Source organism: Haematobia irritans, chromosome 2 (assembly GCF_050003625.1).
Source record: "Haematobia irritans isolate KBUSLIRL chromosome 2, ASM5000362v1, whole genome shotgun sequence".
Taxonomy (NCBI): domain Eukaryota; kingdom Metazoa; phylum Arthropoda; class Insecta; order Diptera; family Muscidae; genus Haematobia; species Haematobia irritans.
Window position 1 is genome coordinate 369,320 of NC_134398.1, and position 21,066 is coordinate 390,385.

Sequence of the window (21,066 nt, forward strand, 5' to 3'; positions counted from 1 at the left end):
CAGCATGTTTCATTAGCCTCGGCTCAGACTCCGGGTTATATAACTAAATCTCACTTTAATAACACTCATTTGTAATTACCAAAAATGGACTGATATAAATTATCTTATTTATTTTTGTGTATTTTGTGAGCTCTAAAGTTCACATTTGAGGCCAATTACTTAAATTTAAAAGAGAATTGCGCCATAAATTAGACCTTACATCAATTCTAATTTTCTAATTTTTCTAATTTTAAAGACAAAATCTTTGGAACCGGACATGCTTTTTTCAGTGTCTATCTACATATTCAGAGTATATCTACATTTTCAGAGTATGTCTTTGTTATAAAAATGTTAACTCTACTCTTTGTGGAAAATTTAAATATTTTCGAAGTGAAACTTTAGCCTCCGTGGTCATATGAATCTAAATCGGCTGAATGATATATGGCAGCTATATCTAAATCCGAACTGAACTTGACAAATTTGGTATGCATAGCTAGAACGGTAATACTACTCTTTACAAATTTTAAAGTAAATCGGCGTGAAATTTCGACTTTCGGTGCCTATATGAGTGTAAATTGGGTGAAATATATATATATATATATCAACTAAAATTGAATTTTACTCCCTGTGCAAGTAAAACTATAGCCTCTGTGGTCATACGAGTTTAAATCGTGCGAAATATATATGTGGGAGCTACATCTAATTCTGCATAGTAAGAATGTTAATTCTACCCCTTGTGCCAAATTTCACGTAATTCAGAGTAAAAAAAAAAATTTTGAGTGTAAATTGAGCAAAAGATATATATTGAATTTTACTCCCTGTGCAAGTAAAACTATAGCCTCTGTGGTCATACGAGTTTAAATCAAATTTCACGTAATTCGGAGTAAAAATTTGGCCACTGGAGTCATATGAGTGTAAATTGAGCAAAAGATATATATTGAATTTTACTCCCTGTGCAAGTAAAACTATAGCCTCTGTGGTCGTGCGAGTTTAAATCGTGCGAAATATATGTGGGAGCTATATCTAATTCTGATTTCAACCAAATTTAGCATGCATAGTAAGAATGTTAATTCTACCCCTTGTGCCAAATTTCACGTAATTCGGAGTAAAAATTTGGCCATTGTGGCCATATGAGTGTAAATTGAGCAAAAGATATATATAGAAACTATATCTAATCTGAACCGATTTCAACTAAATTTGACACAATTTACGATACTATCAATTGTACTCCTTGTGAAAAACTCTGACTTTTGGGACCATATAAGTGCAAATCTTGTGAAAGAAATATGTCTAAAACTAGACCAATTTTCCCAAAAAAAATGTTAAATTTGAAGTTAAAAACTGCGACCTAGACTTTGATCACAAAAATATGTTCACAGATAGGCAGACGGGCACGGCTAGATCGACTCAGGGACCGATCCTGAGCATTATTACCAAAGACAAAATATGTCTATATCGTATCCTTCTAGGTGTTGTATACAAAAGTAGAAGGTACAAAAGTACCTTCTAAACTAAAGGAAAAAATGTTCATCAATTTAGTTTAGCCATTTTATTTCCATTAAGGTAAATTTTTGTGTGAAATAATAAAATTTACTTGATTCAGTAAAAAAATCCTAAACTAAAAACAAAACTTAAAGAAACACACTTGTTAGAATATAGGACATTTTCCTATATTTCTTTTTATCTACCTATAATCGATACTGTAATCGATATGTTTGCGCGTGAGTTGTTTTTTTTAGTTGGAATCGTGTTGTTATCGTATACGGAGAGATTGTTAAAAAATAATTTAGTAAAATAATATAATAAATAACAAATAAAATATATAAGATATTTGCTATATTAAATTAGTGAGGAAATGTTTCGTTTTTTGAAAATTATTAAACATAAATAACAAACAATACGTCCATGAATGTTCGTGATGGTGTACAAAGAAAGAAAACACCAGAAGAATAACAATCCCTTCATTCGTATTCATTTTGGAATCGTGAACCGCCCTCGTGGTTGGGAAACTTCATAGCCTATCAATGAAAGAGAATAGTTAGTTTTTCAAAAATGTTTTTATTTTTCAATATAATCTCCTGAAACTTCAATACACTTAGTCCAACGCTTTTCTAGCAATTCTATCCCTTGATTAAAATAGTTTTCCTCAAGGTATTCAAAATAGTGGTTTACAACTGTAATTGCATCTTCATTTGAGGTAAAACGCTTGCCAGCAAGGAATTTTTTTTAGATTTGGGAACAAGTAAAAATCACTCGGAGCTAAATCAGCATAATAAGGATGGTGGTCAAGCAACTCGTACTTTAATTCGTTGATTTTAGCCATTGTGAAAACACTCTTGTGCGCTGGTGCGTTGTCTTGATGAAAAATTAGTTTTTTGTGTTGTAAGCCAGGACGTTTTTCTCGAATTTGTACATTAATTGATCCAAAAGGTTGCAATAGAACTCTGAATTATTGTTTTACCCTTTTGCAGATAGTCAATCAATAAAATACCTTTGAAGTCCCAAACCTTACCAGCCGATTGAATTGTTTTTGCCTTCTTTGGGGCACTTCCTCCAGCTTCAGTCCATTGTTTGGATTGTTCTTTTGTCTCTGGAGTATAGTAGTAGATCCATCTCTCATCAACAGTTATGAAATGACGCTTAAATCCATTTTATTTCGCTTAAAACGATCCAAACAAGCTTGAGAAATGTTCATTCTTATGCGCTTTTGATCGACTGTTAAAAAATGCGGCACCCATCTTGCAGAAAGCAGCAACTTATTAAAAGTGGGAGGTACAAGAAGAAGAAAAATGCGTCTTACAGTTGATAACATTACATGGAAATAGTGGAATAATAACTAATATTTTAAGCCCAGTCGATGCTGTTGGTTCTTAATAAATATATTCAATATATTAATAAAACACGTCTTTTATTGAAGAAAAATTGCTTTATATATAAATATAATATAAATATATATAAATAAAATTGTATTTAAAAACGAAGATAAGCAGTACCAATAAGTAAAAAGTAAAAGGTTTACCACAAATATTTAAGATTTGTCCAAATGAATGACAAAAGTTCAATAAAATCATTCCATATATGAACTCAATTCAGTTAAATTTTTTCATTCGGTAGTATAGTGGTACATAAATATAGGAAAATGTTAACTAATATATGGAATGCATTCTATCTAATTTCTACGAAAATCACATCGTTCAAACAAATAAAAATGTCTTTGGCGCTATACGAAGTTCAACTTTTTTCACAATGAGTTCATTTTAACTTAAAGAAGGGGTCACTTTTTTCTGGGTGTAAACATATGTAATAATTTATAACACCTACAGCGTGGTGACCAGAGAATGAAGACGCGCCGCTAATTTTAGCCGCCGCCGACCAGTTTTTGCTAGTCGAAGCCGCCGCCGAATATTTCGACTCATCTCGACTCAAAACTAGCCGCCAATTAATCAAAAATATTGTTATAAATCGGAAAAATTTATTAATAATTGTTGTATTTTTTGTCAAAATGTTTAACTTTCCACCCAAAATCCGTCAGTATCAAGTTGCTATAATAATTTTGCAAACATTTAGCTAATAAAATTTGAATGAAATGTAAATGTGATTGCAAGATTGGTTGTACAACTAATCTCATTACCATTCGGATAACTTCAACTTCATTTTATAATCGATAATTGTCCGCCACCGAATAGACAAATTTATATCGGCTCAGCTGTCAAGCCGCCGCCGCCGGAGGTCATTCTCTGTTGGTGACTCCAAGACACAGCCCTGATTTCTACTAAATTAAATGTATGTTTAAAATAATACAATTTACTTACTGATTCAGTAAAAATTTCCTAAACTTAATGCAGTTAGAAATATTTCACAAACTAGAATCAGGCATGCAATTTACTAACACTGATTTCTTCTCGGGGAAGAAGAATTTGCAACTAATAAAGAGATTTATATTCATTGATAAGCATAAAAATAAAGAAAACCCTAAATGAAACCAGTTTTCCTCAAATTTAGTAAATAAAACACTTGTATGAAAAAATTTCTAGAAAATTACATTTCCATACATCAATCCAATTCAGTTATATTTTTTAGTATAGTGGTACGTAAATGTTGGAAATTGTTAACTAATAGAATGCGTTCAAACAAATAAAAAGGTCTCTGGCGCTAAACGATGTTCAACTATCATCAAAATTAGTTGATGTTAATTTAAAGAAGAGGTCTCTTCATTTTCAGTGTTCATAGTAAATACGAAATAATGATATAGTATTGGCATTTTCCGTGGGTCTGTGTGACCGTAGATTAGATGAAATTGTTACATGGTTTAAAACGACAAACTTCCTATAAAAAAAGAGTTGTATGGCTTTAGTTAATTTTCGTTGATTGTCCACAGCAGTTGGGGTTTAGGGTTTATTTGCTCTTAAAGAAAGTTCTTCTCTTCTGTTCTCTTGGTGAGTTACATAATGGAAATTCATCATTTCTCGTCGATAATGTCCATCTAAACTTAAGCATTACTTTTGGCCTCTGGTTAACTTGGAGAACGTTTGTTGTAAGAACAATGTATTCCAATGGTTTTTGTGTAATAATGGAGCCAAGTTTTCCTTCATCTTTTTATTTCTTCTTGCCACAAATCTAATAGGGGATCTGTTCCTCTGCATTTGTTGGTTAGGAAGTTCTTTAATATTTTGTCTTAACTTGTCTTGATTTGGGATAGACAGCAGCACAAAAGAAATAAAACATTTTTCAAACACTGACCTCAGCCCCAAGACGACTGACCGCCCCAGCCCCTATACCCATCTCCATATCCATTGCCTTGCCAACCACCCACCACATACCTTTTGCAATTGGAAATTGTTTTCTTATTTCTGGCCCGTCGCACGTTTTGGATATTCTTTGTTGGAAATGCCTGTGCTAGGATGCTGCTTCCCATCGAGTTGATTTGGCTTTCCCTTCGTGTTTTCTTTAGCTGATGATTATGGGTGGAATAGAAGTAGCAAGAAATACTAGACGAGTCCTCTTACGACTTATGTTCAGTGGGTGGGTCGATGGTGGTATGTTTGTGTTGGGGATATGGTTGGCTGATGGTATACCCCTCACCCAAGGCTAGTCGTTGACGAAAAAAGGGATTATTGCAAATGCCATGACGATGGTCTTCATCATTTCATCTAAACGTTACAGCCAGAGTACCCCCACACGCAAAGCACTTGGACTTTCTTCTCAGACTAGCAATTTCCATGTTGATGTTCTGTACTAGGTACGAACGATGGTTGATGAGCCACAAAGAAAGCAACGGGTCGGTCAAAGTCTCAGTTCCTTGCCTCCTCTCTTTCCCTTTCAGTGCCGTTTCGTCCATGAAATGCCAGAGTTGGGCTTGTGTCTCACAAAGACAGCGAAGAACGTAGAGAAAAACATAATAAAACTGTAACAAGTTGTTGATGTTGATGAGTTTGAACAGTTTGACTGTGCTGGATGCGAAGGTTGAGTGGGTGGGGTAAGGAGTAATGGTGCTGAATTGTTTCCACATTGTTTTTCGTGGGTACTCGTAAACAATTTGCTAGATATAGAATTTCTCTCTAAAAAGACGAACTTGACTGTGGTGGAATAGGAAAAAATGGCAAAGATGAGGGAGCCTGTGTGGATGTCCAACTGTCAATTTGAATTCCATCCACCTTTATCCTAAGATTTGTCAAATACAGTGGTTTATTGCATATTATTGAGAGCTCTTTCCTAGAACCACGACAATAGTCTCATTTATAATTGACTGTACAACACAAAATCAACCCAAATTGGACTAATTGACATTTTTCAGTTTTTTTTTTTGAAAATTGGGTCGAATTTTCGGGTTTTCATGCTGGCCAAAATGGAGTAATTGATATTCGATGGTCACCAAAACCTTCTGAAGGACCCAAGATTTTATCCTCCTTGGGAAATATAAATCCCAATTAAAGATTAGACTGAGTTGATGGAAAGTGGAGTATCGCTCCACGAACCACTGTACACAAACAAACAGAGGGAAGATACTCCTCAGACATTCATGGCAAAATCATCGAAGAAAATACAAATGCCACAGTTTTAGGATGAAGGAATATCAGACTCCTTCCTCTCAAAACCAAGTCGATGCAGGAAGATTACTTTTCTCTTCGTTTCTGGTAAAGAAATCGGACAAACAACTTTGGGTGCTATTAGGAGGAAACCAAAAACAAACGCTACGAATGGGAGAATCTATGGCAAAGGGATAATTTTCCTGCCCCACCATTCGCACCAATCAACTACACGGTTGAAAAAGACTGTTTTTCATATGTTTGGCTATAAACATTATATGTTTGGAACACAAATTTTTAAACACAATATTTTTGAGTGCAAGCATATAATGTTCATAAACTAGCATAACATGTTTGGGACATATATGTTAATATGTTAGAACATATTATGTTTGGGACATAAAATGTTTGTAAATATAATATGCTTGGATGCAAACATATATTAATTTAGAAATAGCCTATAAACATATATGTGTTTAGTAGCTTGGAGCGCTATTTAACAGGGAGCGATATTGAATTAAGTTGGTGGTTGTTGCTTGTTATTAAAAAATTAACATTTTATTTTTCCTTGGGCAATTGATCAGCTACTTCTTTGATCCTTACAAACTGTATGGTCCGCTGTTCGAATCCCCGTCCGGCAAAAGGTAAAATTAAAATAAAAAAAATCATACAATTGAATAATTTCTTCTACAATGTTTGTATTACAGAAAAAGGTGCTAAGAACTAAAAAATCTCGTGGAAGTGAGAAAGATGTGGGGGAATATACAATTGGGCAGAAACAAAATTTTGAGCATTCAGGTCGAAAACCTATGTTGTTAGCACCTATATTACCTGTTTATTTTCATAATTCATTATGATTGTAAATATATAAATAAATAAATAAAATTTTGAGCACAATATTGTTTGGGAGAATTTTTTTAAGCATATAATATTTTTGGGTGCAAAATGCTTCCAAACATATTATATGTTCACATAATAACATATTGTTTTTTGGAAGACAACATTATTGAATTTGGATGCAAAAATACAAAATGTTTGGAACTTAGACTACCCAAACATATATTGTTTAGACCAATATGCTTTCAAACATATTATATATTGGAAGAGATCAAACATATAAATGTTTGGGCAATACCCAAAAATGTATATGCTTGAAGCAAAATATGTTTGGGAGTATATGTTACAGAAGCGATTTTTTGTGAGCGTGTAGACAGTACACAAGAAACCAGACAAAAATACCCTCGCCCCCATACACACACACATACAATCAGAAAGAAAAATGGAATATCCTCTGAAATGTGTTGAGGAACAGAACACCATGTCTAAGTTTCAACTAGAGAAGAACATTTTCCGGCACTCCCTTTTCTGTGAACGCGAAATGTTAGGAACTTTGTGATGAAAGTATGCTCTGGATACATTTGATAGATGGGGTAGGGAAGAACATTGGCTCCAAACAGCTCCAGTGGCGCTGTTCCTCCTTAAAGACATTAGTTAACATTGGCACATGTTGGATTAATATTTTCATGCCACATACATTCACTCACTCACATTCAGCCCATAAAGGAGTGCCCCGCTCTGCTATTCTCTTTAAGGTTATCTAAATCCAACCGAACTGGATGTGGGCACCGTTCAAACACAACACACATTCAAGAAAATCTAAGGATATGAAATACGAAATTAACTGGGAATTGTAAGGCGAGATGTGCTACAAACACACATACACATATATCGCTATAATCAAACTTTCATGCACATACACACATCACACGTATGTGAGACTTGCTAAAACTTGCCTGAGTCTTAAGAGGAATCGTAGAAGAGGCATAGATGACTGTGTGGTCCTTGGCTTATGTGGCTGTGCATGTTTTCTACTTTTTTGGGGTTCTTCAAACATGGCAAGAAAATACATGAACTCCCTAATACCCACAGTCGAGTTGAACTCGTCTTCTCCGGGCCTAGACATTGTTTTTGATGTGTTCACAGCAATCACATCAGCATCCTTGTGTGCCCCCTACCAATACAGCCATGGTCGACTGAATACATCAGTCATTTGATAGATGCAAAGGAAGCGTCTTCCCAAATTCGCCCCACATCTATGGTGTGGAGTGATTGATAATGGGCACACAAACAACCACCTCAGCCAACCTTGTCACCCACTGGAAAGCTAGCAAGCAGACGTACCCTTTTTGCCAAAGTGTTCGCTAAGAACATTTCTAATTTCAACTTTTAGTTAGCACGCAAGGGTATGTCGGTGGATGAGGAAGTAAAATGGGTCTTATACCTCCATTGTATGGTTTCGAAACGTTGGTCTCTGTGTGTGTAGGCACTATGTACATTCAAGCATTTGGTGTAGTTTGAGTTTTCCACTTTCTAAGTATCCGTTTTTGTTTCTTCTTTTAAATTTCGTAAAGGATTTAGGGTTTTTATTGCTACTGCTTCCATACTCGCATAGTTTAGATAGTCTGCTTTACCTAACTGTTTATTCATTAGAAGAAGGGGCGGTAGATGTTTGAAAAGTTGCTTACCACAATATATCCTATTTCCATTTCCACATCCAACGTCGGATCCCATGTGCCAATGGGAGTAGTACCTACTATGAATATGCTTCAATAAGGTTATATCTATACAAGTGACTTATTAGCATTTGTAAAGTTACATTATTTGCTTTTACGGCGCTATATGACCACACGTAGAATGCTTCTGAAAGTGAAATGCTTCTGAAAGTAAACTAAAGCAACTAAAGTCTGGGGGTGTCGACTCAAATTTACGCAATATGGCTGATATTTAGCACAAGACCTAGCATAGGCGATAACCAGGTTTGAACCCAACCCAATTTAATTAATGAGAGCAGTATGTCTTTTCGGAATACTAAAAGGTCTTGACTTCACATAAATCGTCGAAAATTAACATCATATCTTGTCAATTTGGTTCCGAATATTGATATTGGAAAATAATAGCAAAATTTATTTTGGCATTGGATCCGAACCAAGGAAGCGACATCCTTACTGTAAACGCCAAAGCAACCTCACTTCAGTTCAAACATTCATTATTCACTTAATATTGGATTAGGCAATTATTTCTTGGAAAATTAAATTCATTGTAAGGGTTATACCCTTACCATGTATGAGAAAATAATTTTTTTCAATTTCTTAAAGACTTTGCAAGGTAAAATATTCCTTCATTAACATCAAACCGAAATTGAGTGTTTTCAAAACGAATTCTAACATATTTTTGATAATTTGATAATTGGTTGATAGTTTTGCTGCAAGTAGAGGATGCAGATGAGGAATGTGGTAATTCCGAAACGTGCGTCCATCCAACCATCTTGCAGTCTACACACAAAAAAATTTTTTTCTGATTCAATCACGAAATTAATTGATCCAATTAATTTTTTAATTGAAATGTCTTCAATCACGAAAATGATAGTATCAATCACAGTTTTAATTGGGCATAGAAAAAATTCTTGATTAAAAAATTAATTGATTTCATTACCAAATTTCAATTAATTTTTTAATTGATTCAATTAAAAATTTAATTGATATTGATTGCAAAACTCAATTAATTTAGTAATTAAAAAAAGTAAATATTTTCAATTACATTCTGAATTGGCTTAGAAATTTTATTTGGATTAACAATTGATTGTTTGAAAAAAATTTTAATTAAAAATTTAAAAAAAATGTTCATCACTTTTTTAATTGACTTAGTCTTCCGAATTTGATTAAAAGTTAATTGTATCAATTAACTTTTTAATTAAAAATTTTAAAATTTTCAATCATTGGCTTAATTAACTTAATGTTTCTATCTTGATTAAAAAGTTAATTGTACCAATTAATTTATTAATTGAACAAAATTTCAACTTCAATTAACTTTTTAATTGGAAATATTTTGGTGATATTTTTTTCAGTGTATAGGGCTTTGCCCAAATAAATTTGACAAACATTCTTTTCCTCTGTTGGTTAAGCTACACTTGTAGTTTAGTCAATGCATGGTTTTAAGCTGAAATCAAAAAAAAAAAAACAACAACAATGATTAAAGGAAAAAACCAACAATAACACAACGAATATTTTTGAAATTTTCTTAGTTTTGATGCATGAGGATCCGATCGATTAAAGATAATTTCAAAGACGTTGATCCTAAACACAATGAAAAAATTCTACAATTTATTTTAGTTAAACGGTTTTTATATTAAATAAATAATGGGGTCTATATAACGTAATTTATGTTGATTATACTGAATTTTCTTGTATGCATTGAAACATTTCGTATATGTTTCGTTATATCAAAGAAAAACTTAATCGAAATTTCCTTTGCGTGTGAATGTCCTCGTTTAATTCGGTTTGAATTACGACCACAACTGCCACATCATTTCAGGTGGACGAGAGCACGCACGTTGTCTTGAAACTGATAAGAATGCAAGCATTGGTTTTTTTGGAAATAATTCCTCTCCTTATTCTGTGAGAAAGAAATTATTTTTGGTAAACCGATACTTGAACACAGCCATAATCTTGCAATCACACACACATATACAATACATATGCAAAGACACACAGTCAAATGCATATGAGATATTTGAGAAATCCCAAACACACATTCACATGGCGCATCTTTTGCAGGAGTCTTGGGACCTTTTCGGATAAAGAAGAAAGAATGAAATAAAAACTTGGGAAAATTTAAGTAAAATTAGAGTTTGGAATAGGACTTTGGCTTGAGAATTCAAAATGCACACAAAACCAGAACAGGGGACGGGAATGTGTTATTCTCTACCACTTCGTTTTATATCAGCAGCCGGCATGCACACCCCATAAGATCCTTTAACAGATGCCACCAGCCCTTGCCTCGTCAGACAATTGCTTTCCAGTTAGAGCTGTTGCGTTGCATGTCCAGGCGCCAGAAAGAAGTTACGAGTAAAAAGTCTTTGCTCGACGGATTTTCTTCTTCGTCTGCAGTTTCCTTTAAATCTGTCGGTATGAGAAAGCAAGTGTGGGCTTTTGTGTGTGAGCAAAGTGTGAGATTGTGTTCGTTGCACGTTGTGCGTACATGCGTGCGTTAGAGTACATGTGAACGAGTGAGAGTGTTTGCTTTGCTAGTATGTGTGACGATATTGTTGCTGATAAACAAAGTGAAGCAATACAACTTTCTTAAGCTTGCGAAGAACATTACATTTCATAGACACACTCATATAGCACGCATACTCGCACCCACAATTCACAATGCTTAAGTCCAGAGATGGAAATTTTTATTTTCCAAAATGCACTAATAGAGAACAATCGACTTTGTTCATAATTTTAAAATTCTTGATTGACTACCAACACAACAAGACAAAATCTTACAATTATAGTGTAGGCTTACAAAAACAGCTAAAGCTGTAGGGTGAGAAACTGCTTACCACGACAATTACCATTGCTTGGTAATGCTGTAGAGAAGTTGCTTGCAAAAGTAAACAAAATTTACATTTAATAGTAATTTCTTATCAACTAATTGTTTGAACTAAGTTACATCCAAAATTATTTGGCAATAAATGTTTTGCTGAGTATGTTTATTAATTCAAATGATGTTTAATGAACTACAGAATAAATAAAACACAAACACAAGTAAGTAACGGATATAAGAAAGTAAGAAAATCCCGTACTTTATTCTAAGAAACAAATGTGAACGACTACTAAAATTTCCAAATTCAGTCTCGACTACAAGTGAAAATTATGCTCTGTTTCAAATAAAAACGACATTAAAATTAAGTGTTAAAAAACATCTCATATTTTCAAACGCTTTTTAGCTTTACAGTGAAGATGCAAAAAGTCAACAATATTAAAGACTAGTAGTAAAGCCAAGTTGGCTTTAGTACAAACACATTTTCTTTCATGTTAGGATACCCAATTTTAAGTCGAATAACTCAACTATAAAGACAAAACGATTTCATTGAAAAGTTTATCGGCTTTTGGACAAGAAAAACTAACTTTATATCAGAAAAATGCGCCTTTTATGGTAAGCAAAATTCGCATTCGTATTTTAAGTACATGAAATCTTTGGCCTCATGACAATATTTTTTTCAGTGTGTATGTGTATTTGTATAAAAATTTTGTTGTCTTATATATATTTCACAAAATTCTTTTTAGAAAGAAGAAACATAATTTATATGTTTATACACGCAAAGAAAAAAAAAAGTTTGGAAAACGTGTACCGAAAACGTTTTTCTTTTGCTAGAGTTTTTTTGAATTTCTTCGAAAATTTTAAACTTTTATCACCAAAAAAATTCGTTTGTTACAAAATTTTTATTTTTTCAATAAAAAAAAAAAATATTTTTGAACCAACAACACACTTCATTTCGTTTATATCAAGCACTGTTCTTTTCTGACTTTAAGTCTTTAATAAGACACATTTTACAGTTCATAGTAAAAATTTGATATAGTAGTATGTAATGTTGAACATCTTTTCGGAATCTTTCGAACATATCTGGAATATATGTAAAAAAAAAAACAAAAAAAACTTTTTGGAGTTTGGTCGAAGCAGGGCTCGAACCCACGACCCTTGGCATGCAAGGCTGACGTAGCAACAACTGCTCCAAGGTGCCCAACTAAATGTTTGTTTCTGTTAAATAAAGTTTGTTTAATCGGTTCGTGGGCGCCGCAAGCTATGCTATATTAATATAACTTATATGGATAGTTAGCTATTGATGACAATAACAGCTACGTAGCTCAGTGGATAGTGTGCTGGCTTACAAATTGCATGGTCCGCGGTTCGATTCTCCGTCCAGGCGAAAGGTAAAATTTTACAAATTTATGAAATCGTATAATTTCTTCTACATTGTTTGTATTACAGAAAAGGCGCTAAGAACTAAAAAACCTCGTGGAAGTGAGAAAGATGTGAGGGAAAATGCAATTAGTCAGAAAAGATTGTTTTTTTGAGTTAGTCTTTATGAAATTGTTTTTACATCCTGGAAAAGAGTAAACATTTATCACAAACAGTATATACTTTTCTTCCAAATAAACTTCCTTACAGCGAAAAGCAAATTAGAAACGAACTTTGTTTGTCTAAAATTTCGTTTGGGAGGAAAGAATTATTTTTTTGCGTGTAGTTTTAAAATATTTATTGAAAAAAGTGAAATGGAAATTTAAATAAAATAAAAGATTGGATTGGTTGTTTAATTTATCTTCATTGGTAATGTATTCCTTTTCTGCGTACATCTTTACTACGTACAATAAGCACCGAACACAAACCAAAAATAAATAGAAATGCATATGTATTGTTGCCGTTGAATATTCAGTGTGGCCGACACATAAAAAAGTTTCTTAGAGGAATTGTTTTTCAGTGGGATTTTGTTCTTGTGTGATTGCCAGATTGTTCTTTTATCAGTTTTTTTTTTCAATACACGTTTTTCTTATATTAAACATTTTTCGTACCAAAACACAGAAAATTCGACTTCGTGGACTCTTCGAATTGCTTCTAGTGTTCTTAATTCATCAGCTTTTCAGTTCCCTGGGTACTAATATTATGTATATAGGTAAGTGCTCAGCAATATCACAAAGATATTACGACTGTCGGAAGTCCTTTACGATTAGAGGGCCATGGAGTCCTAGATTTGATTGCAGCTTGACTGTCTAATAATATATTGTGCCTAAATTTATTTTATTGCCAGTTTTCCGCTAGAGTGAAAAACAGTTAACCCTCCAGGCCAAAAAGCCAATTTAACAATATTTTAGTTCATAGAAATTATTATGTTTTGGAAAGATTGCTTTTTGTGTACGCCAGTTAAATGAACTGAAAAGTTTTACTAAATTTGTATTTCCCACGTAATAGTTTATAACTTCTTGGAATTTGTAAATTTTACGACTAATGTCTTCGTAAGGCACTAAACACATTTTTCAATTTTCGACTACATTGTTTTCCTTCAAACTGTGCAACTTTATTTAACAAGCGGAAAACTTATTATGCTTAACAAATTTTCTTGAATTTGTGGAAAAATATTTTTTTGTGATTACAGTTTAGATCAAATTTTGTAAAAGTTACCTACATTTTTACTTTTTACTGTTTTTTAGTGCACGCTCAAGACTATTCAGTCCATTGTGATACCACGTTGGTGAACTTTTCTCTTATTCTTGCCAATCCAGTTTGAATCCAATTGAGTAGAACAGTAAGCAGCTGATTTTCGTCCATTGAGATTGATAACTCTGGAATACTATGGCATCTAAATAGTCAGGTTGATATGAGTCATATTGAATGATGTGTTCCTTATTATGAGAATAACGCTTTTGAATTATAGTAATCATCTATGTTAGTTGGAGAAATGGCAAACATGAACTATTATTGTTACCCTAGTTCGCTGCAACTTCTCTAATAGAATTTACCAAATTTCCTTTTGCGTTTCAAACTTTTTCCATCTCTGGCCAGAGCTTAAGCAACCGAGAATGTGGAAGAAAGGACATTTTCATATTGCTAAAAGACAATCACATAGATATGCATATACATGTAAGTATGAATATACCTAGGAAGAAGTATTTTTGTAGATGTGGGTGTATGGATTCCTTTTAATGTGTGGAAGGAAGGAGTAAGGGCCATATGTGTCTGTTTGTATGTACTGGGACATTAGAAATTGGAGAGGAAGGAGAGAAAAAAAGAAAACTGAATGGACAGAATAAGTTCATAATACCCCCTTAGGTTACATGTTTAACTTTACTGCTTGACCATGGAACTTGGAAAATGTTTAATATGGAGCAGCACCAACAATAACAACGAGGACAAAAACAAACATCAAGACAAGACTTAGAAGAAAAATTGTGCACAGGACACAAGAAAGAAAGTAAAAGAAAATGGGTGGAGTGGAGGATTTAATGGCATGGTATCTTGGATGAAAGTCGCCCTGGATCCACAAGCACCATTACCATCAGCACCACAAGAACTAGAGGATTGTGTGTCTTGCAAATGTTGTTTGTAAGGAGTGTGTAGAAGTTTAAGAAACGAATATCGGGAAAATGTTAGAAGAACCTGATATTGAAGTCTTTGCAATGACCCACACCCACACTCACGTCCATGTCCATCTTTCGGGAGAGGGATATGAAACTAACCCAAAAAATCCGAACGTAGATACTTGGACAGTAAAATTACTATGTATGAGGGGATTGTTGACTGCCGCCGCTACATGCAACCCTTGCCTCCGCAAACGCCAGGCTACAACGACTTCTACACATTTTTGTAAATCACTTAGACTGTAGGTGTAAGGGTGTGTGTGTGCGTGTGATGTACAGATATGGGTACGGCTGCCTCGAATAAGTTATTGTGTATGTGGCTGTCAGGGTGTTGTTCCCCTGTGTTTGAAAGTGGATCTCTGTGTTTGTGTGTATGTGTCGAAATGCCTTGATGTGCAGTTGTTGGGGAGGGATTGTTGCCCAAGAAGGAGCTTTCCTTTCTTTTGTTGTGTTTGATGAATTACCGTGAGTCCTTTTTACGAGAAGTTTTGCCTGTCTGTATGCTTAGCTTTTCGGAGGCCCCCATGATAACAGCCAGACATAGCCACCATCACCCACGACCTCCCCGCAAGTGCTTATCCTACCCCTCCATGCTTTTAGGGGCTTTGTCTTTTGGCTTTTCTTTGAGATGTTAACTCCCGAACCTTACACAAATCGCGCTTCTTCGTTTGTGTATGTGTGTGTCTATACATATCAATGCTAGAAAATTGTTGTTGGCTTTTCTTTCCCGTTTTTGGTATACCCGAGCCGATTTAATGTTCTCCACATCATCTAGTCGCGCGTATTTGATGAAAACGCTAATACATTTTCCATGGAACTGGCGGCGGTTTGGGGTAAATAAATATATACAGGGCGAAATATAAGACGAAGATGAGGATGATGAATACAAATGAAACGTGTCTGTGGCTTAAAGAGCAGAATAAATCGCAAGTGTGTGTGTGTGTACGTGATCTATCTAACTGACTTCTCAGTTGAATTGAAATATCTATGAAATGCAACCTACCACCCTTCTTTCTGTGGCTGTATTCTACATTTTGTTCAATTTCTTGATATTTTTTTTAACAATACTTTGTTATGCGAGCCTCATTTGGTCACGATATCAAGGAACTAAACACAACCGATATCTGCAACAGGGTATTTTACTATAGCCTTTCCATTGTTTATAGCCTTTCCATTTGTTTTAACAAGTATTACCCGATTCTATATTCAAATCAAATTGCAATACTAAATTTTAATCACTTTGCAGATATGAGTTTATTTCTAAATTTCTATGAAATAAAGTAATGAAACACATCTCCTATTTTTGAACGATTTTTTCTTTGTAGTCAAGATGCAAAAAGTCGACAAATTTAAAGACGAGTTCATTAATTTTGAAGAATTTTTTAGAATTATTAAAGACAAGTCAAATAAAATTGTCTTTCATGTTAGGATACCCATTTATAAGTCAAATCAATTAACTATAATGAAAAAACGATTTCATTGAAAAGTTTATACCGGAGAATGCGTCTTCTATGCTAACCAAATTCACCTCATGACAATATTTTGTTCAGTGTAGGTAGACCAAGTTCGAAGGTGGGTTGTATCGGTCTACGGTCTAATGTAGTTCAAATGTAAACCAATTTCAATACGTGAAAGGTAAATGTTTATCTGGTTCGGCCGAACTAATTTCGTGGTTGTAATTCTTCAGCTTCGAGAAATAAAAAAAAAAATATCATATATACTCTAAAAATATCGCTTCTAGAACATATACTTTCTATCATAGTCTGCTTCTGCGTCAATTTTCAGAATTTGTTCATACAAACAAAAACATGTTATGTTTAATACCCCAAATAATTGATTCCACTTTCTGAACATTTGTTTGCTTGCAGCAAAATGGCTTGTATAATTGTGTTGGAATACAAATAAACCCAAATATTTATTTATATACAAAATAAGCAATCATTAACGTGTACTATGCAACCTACATTTTATTTGTTGTACACTGGTAGAAAAAAGACATTTTACGTGTGTTTTATTAAACTAAATATTATTTAGGTATTATTTGGTAATACCGCACTGTTTATACATCAATACCTTTATGGTATCGCTTAGGTATTATTTTCAATACTATATTGGTACTTTCATAATACCGAATGGTACTTTCATGTACCATACGGGTCATGTACCATATGGGGTTGGTTAAGTATCAATAACGTACGGGATCGATTTGAGACCGTATGGTAATAACTTTTCTATGGGTGTAATTAAACTTGCAATTTTACATATATACATAGTATGTCTTTCGTTATCTATCCCCATAGCCATCTTTATCTTTTATCTCTCGCTCTCCCTGACTTTTCTGAGCATATATATGTTTATACGAAATTTCCAAATTAAAATATGGTTGCATCCATTTCTGAAACATATTATGTTCTAACATAATAATATATATTTCCAAAACAACTTATACTAGTTTATGAACATTATATGCTTGCACTTAAAAATAGTGTGTTAAAAATTTGAGTTCCAAACATATAATTTTTACTCCGAAACATATATCGAAACAGCCTTTTTCGTCCGTGTACTGGTTGGGATTTAGATATAGCGACCGGTTTTCAGAAATAGGGGTATTATACGCCCATTTAACCAATGTGGTTGAATATTGACACTGGCTAATCGCTTATGATATCTTTTGAGCGTGCAATACTCCTAATATATTGGTCCAGATGTTGATATAAGATATGTTATGTGGAAGTTTTACGATACGACTTGGTCGATTTGTCTGGAATTTCATCAGACAATCTATTAGAGGGTATGGTATTCTCTTACACTAAAAAATACTTGAATTCATAGATTTTGACCTTAGCTTAAGGAATTTGTTATTGATTCCGAGTCAAGTATCTCTCTTCTTCTTTAAAATATAAAAGTTTTTAGGCGACTATCTAGTTTTAAATTTAGTCTCTATAAATTCAAAATTAGGATACAGATTTCATTTATCGAATTTTTGTTCTCTTTTTGCGATTTATCAACACAGATATCCATGTGCAAATATATGTAGCTTAAAAATCCAAATCAAAACAGGTTATCCACAGCAAAAATTAATTTTCTTTATTTCTATAAAACTTTAAACCAAAGACGCAAAATCTTCAAAATAAGTATAAGCCTCTTTTTAAACCTTTTTGGAAGTCTCAAAATCTCTGTTAATTTAAAGATTATTTCTTCAAAACAGAAATATTTTTCTTTACTTTAAGCAAATTTGTCCTTCTTTCAAAAACATGCAAACAATTTTTAAAGCAATGATTATGAACTGTCTTTTAGATAAAATTTCTTTATTTAAAAAAATGTCCTTAATATTGTGTAAATTGCGAGTCCTTAAATTTAGGTTGCATAATCTCTTATATTAGGTCAATATTTTTTCAGCGTAGGTTATGGAGTTGTTTCAAACTTTTAAAGTGATATTCTGAATATGATTTATATCGGCCAAGTATTTGATATATGTCGAATATACACAGTGAGACATACTTTTGTCTTCAATAACTAAATAAATTATGTTAGTCCAATTAATTATTGATTGCAATTTTTTCAGTCTCAATAACCAGCGTCGATTTAAAAGTTTATTGATCCAATTAAAAAATTTAATTGATTCAATTATCTTTTAATGATAGGAAAACTTTCGGTGATGTCTTTGTCGAACAACATTGCATCTCAACGAAAGTTTACTTGGATCCAAGGATTTCTGCCTTATAGATTTTGTATTGATTCCGAGCCAAAGATGCGGCTTGTTTAAAATAAAGAGCTTTTTTAGAGACCTGTCTTGCTTTAAATCTAGGATCAATAAAATGAATATTAGTATACTGATCTCATTTTCATTCTCTTTTTACGATATATTAAAAAAGCTATTCACATATAAACAAATGCCAGTTTAAAATCCAAATTATAACAATCCTCAAAATAAGTCTTAGTCTATATGTGAAGCGTTTTTATCTTAAATTTAAATATTCAATATTTCCCTTAATTTAAGGACGATTTCTTTAAATCAAAAATGTGTTTCTTTACTTTAAATAAAATTTGCTTTAGTTCAAAGACAAGCGACTTTAAAGGAGGGACGCAAATTTCCAAAATTTGTGTTCTAAATTTAATGAAAAAAAAAAAATGTTTCAAGCAAAGATTATAAATGAATACGACTTTTGCTTAGCTAAGCAGACGTATATCTCTAATACAAAGTGAATTGAGCTAAATTTTTCGTAAGTAATCGAAAACAAACTTTGACATTTTGATTCATGACTTTCAAAAACACATAAAAATTATACGTGGATCTAAAGATTTTGACCTTCCTTTATGAACTTTGGTATTCATTCCGATAAAGCATTCCAATAAAGCTACTTTAAATAAAGACATTTGTATGGAGCTATCTAGCTTTAAATATTTCATTTATTGAAATTTCTTTCTCGTTTTACGAACTAGTTTATGATGAAGTCGGGCACTTACTTTAGTGTATATATTAACAGAGATTCTAATAAATTTCTTGTCGTAACCCTGGACCCCTTTTCTTTTAATTTTGACTCACAGTGTTTTTATATTAAAAAATCTTTAAAATTATGAAACCTAAGAGAATATATGTTTTTCTATGTGTAGTGTGAAAATAGATTTCAAAATTAATTAACATGTATGAGTAATCATACTGAAAACAAGGGATAAGACTCGCATGGTGCAGATGCAGTATAGTTTTGAAAAAAAAACTATTTTTGGATTGAGATTAGTTCTTGCTAACAGGGATTCAATAAATTTTGAAACATTTGATCCTACCTTGTGCAGAAGTACTGAAGCTTTTCGTTTTGAAGCCATTTTTGTGGTGCCACCTCCGCCACCGGTTGACGACGCTGTACGTGTCGATTGTTTAGACGTTTTTCTCGGATTCTTCGGAATTTTGGATAATTTTTTTAACAACGTGTACAAAAGAATTAATTGGGCAATTTTCGTTTACTGCCACGAATAATCAAGTTTTCTCGCAGTGTTTTTAATCACAATAACAACACAACAATACGTTATGGTTTTGTATAAAATTTTAGTACTCTAATTCACACACACACACACACACACAAATACACTCAGAGATACTCGGTAGCTTTGCTACTTTAACTAATGACAAAGTATTTCTGTATATTCAAAACCACTGTTGCATATCCTTTGCTCTTAGGATCTAAGGATCTGACGTTTAACGCCTCTGTTTTATGTTTTTTTAGCTTTTGTTGTTGTTGTTTCTCTTGTTTTGCACAGTTATTCAATTTTTGTGTTTGATATGGAGGGGGGGGGGGGGCTAAAATAATTTATTTTTGTTGTTATCTCACATCAACCACTAATGATCGATTGACATCTAAATTTATGAAATTTGTATCAATAAGTCCCGTTATCCGCTGTATTCCTTATGTTTGGCTACGGTTTTCGATTGGAAAGGACACTGGACACGACTTATCACCCCGACGATTTTTAGCTAACTGATCAAAACAGAAACGTGCGAATAGATTTTGAATTGTAGAGTGTGTCAGCTGAAGGCGACAGCAGTGACGGCAGCAACAGAAAACACGCTGGCAGGACAACAGAAAGAGGCAGGAGCCGACTACCACTGAGAGAGATGACACTTGCTTTGGCATATACGGCCACTTTATTGTTTTCGGTTTGTTCATTCCTTTTTTCTTGGGCATGCGCTTTGAGTGGGCGCCAAACCGAGGCGCCGATGACAAGCACACATACAAATGTGGGGCGCCCGAAATGAGTGAAAGACCAAAGAGTATACGACGATAAAAGAATGATGAAGAAGAATATCAACAAAAACAACAACAATCTCTAGTAGAATGGTGAAGCTAGAGAAGAACAGGATACAGAGGGACATGAAAGTGTCCTATGGTGAGTTTGTCATCATGCCAAGCTAGTTAATAGATGAGGCAGCCAGCCGGTGGCGGTGAGTTCATAATCAAATCTGGAAAACATCTGAGTAGGCCGTGAGTGTGTGATAGTCAACCAACCAGCCATACAGCGTGCGAACCAGAACAAAAACAGAGAAATGCCAATAAGCGGCGAAATGTCAAAGTGACAAGCTTACCATTATCGTCGCACGCACTTTG

At 33.6% G+C, this 21,066-nt stretch overlaps 1 protein-coding gene across 1 annotated transcript in view; it reads right to left on the minus strand.

Annotated features, from left to right (window-relative positions):
* LOC142223167 (uncharacterized) overlaps window positions 1–20,557 on the minus strand; it is a 35,599-nt gene extending 15,042 nt beyond the window's left edge. Inside the window, exon 1 of the mRNA XM_075293004.1 lies at window positions 19,751–20,557. Within this exon, the coding sequence (XP_075149119.1) occupies window positions 19,751–19,789 (39 nt within the window). The 5' untranslated portion in view covers window positions 19,790–20,557. The remainder of the gene's footprint in view (window positions 1–19,750) is intronic.
* Between the last annotated feature and the right edge of the window lie 509 nt (window positions 20,558–21,066).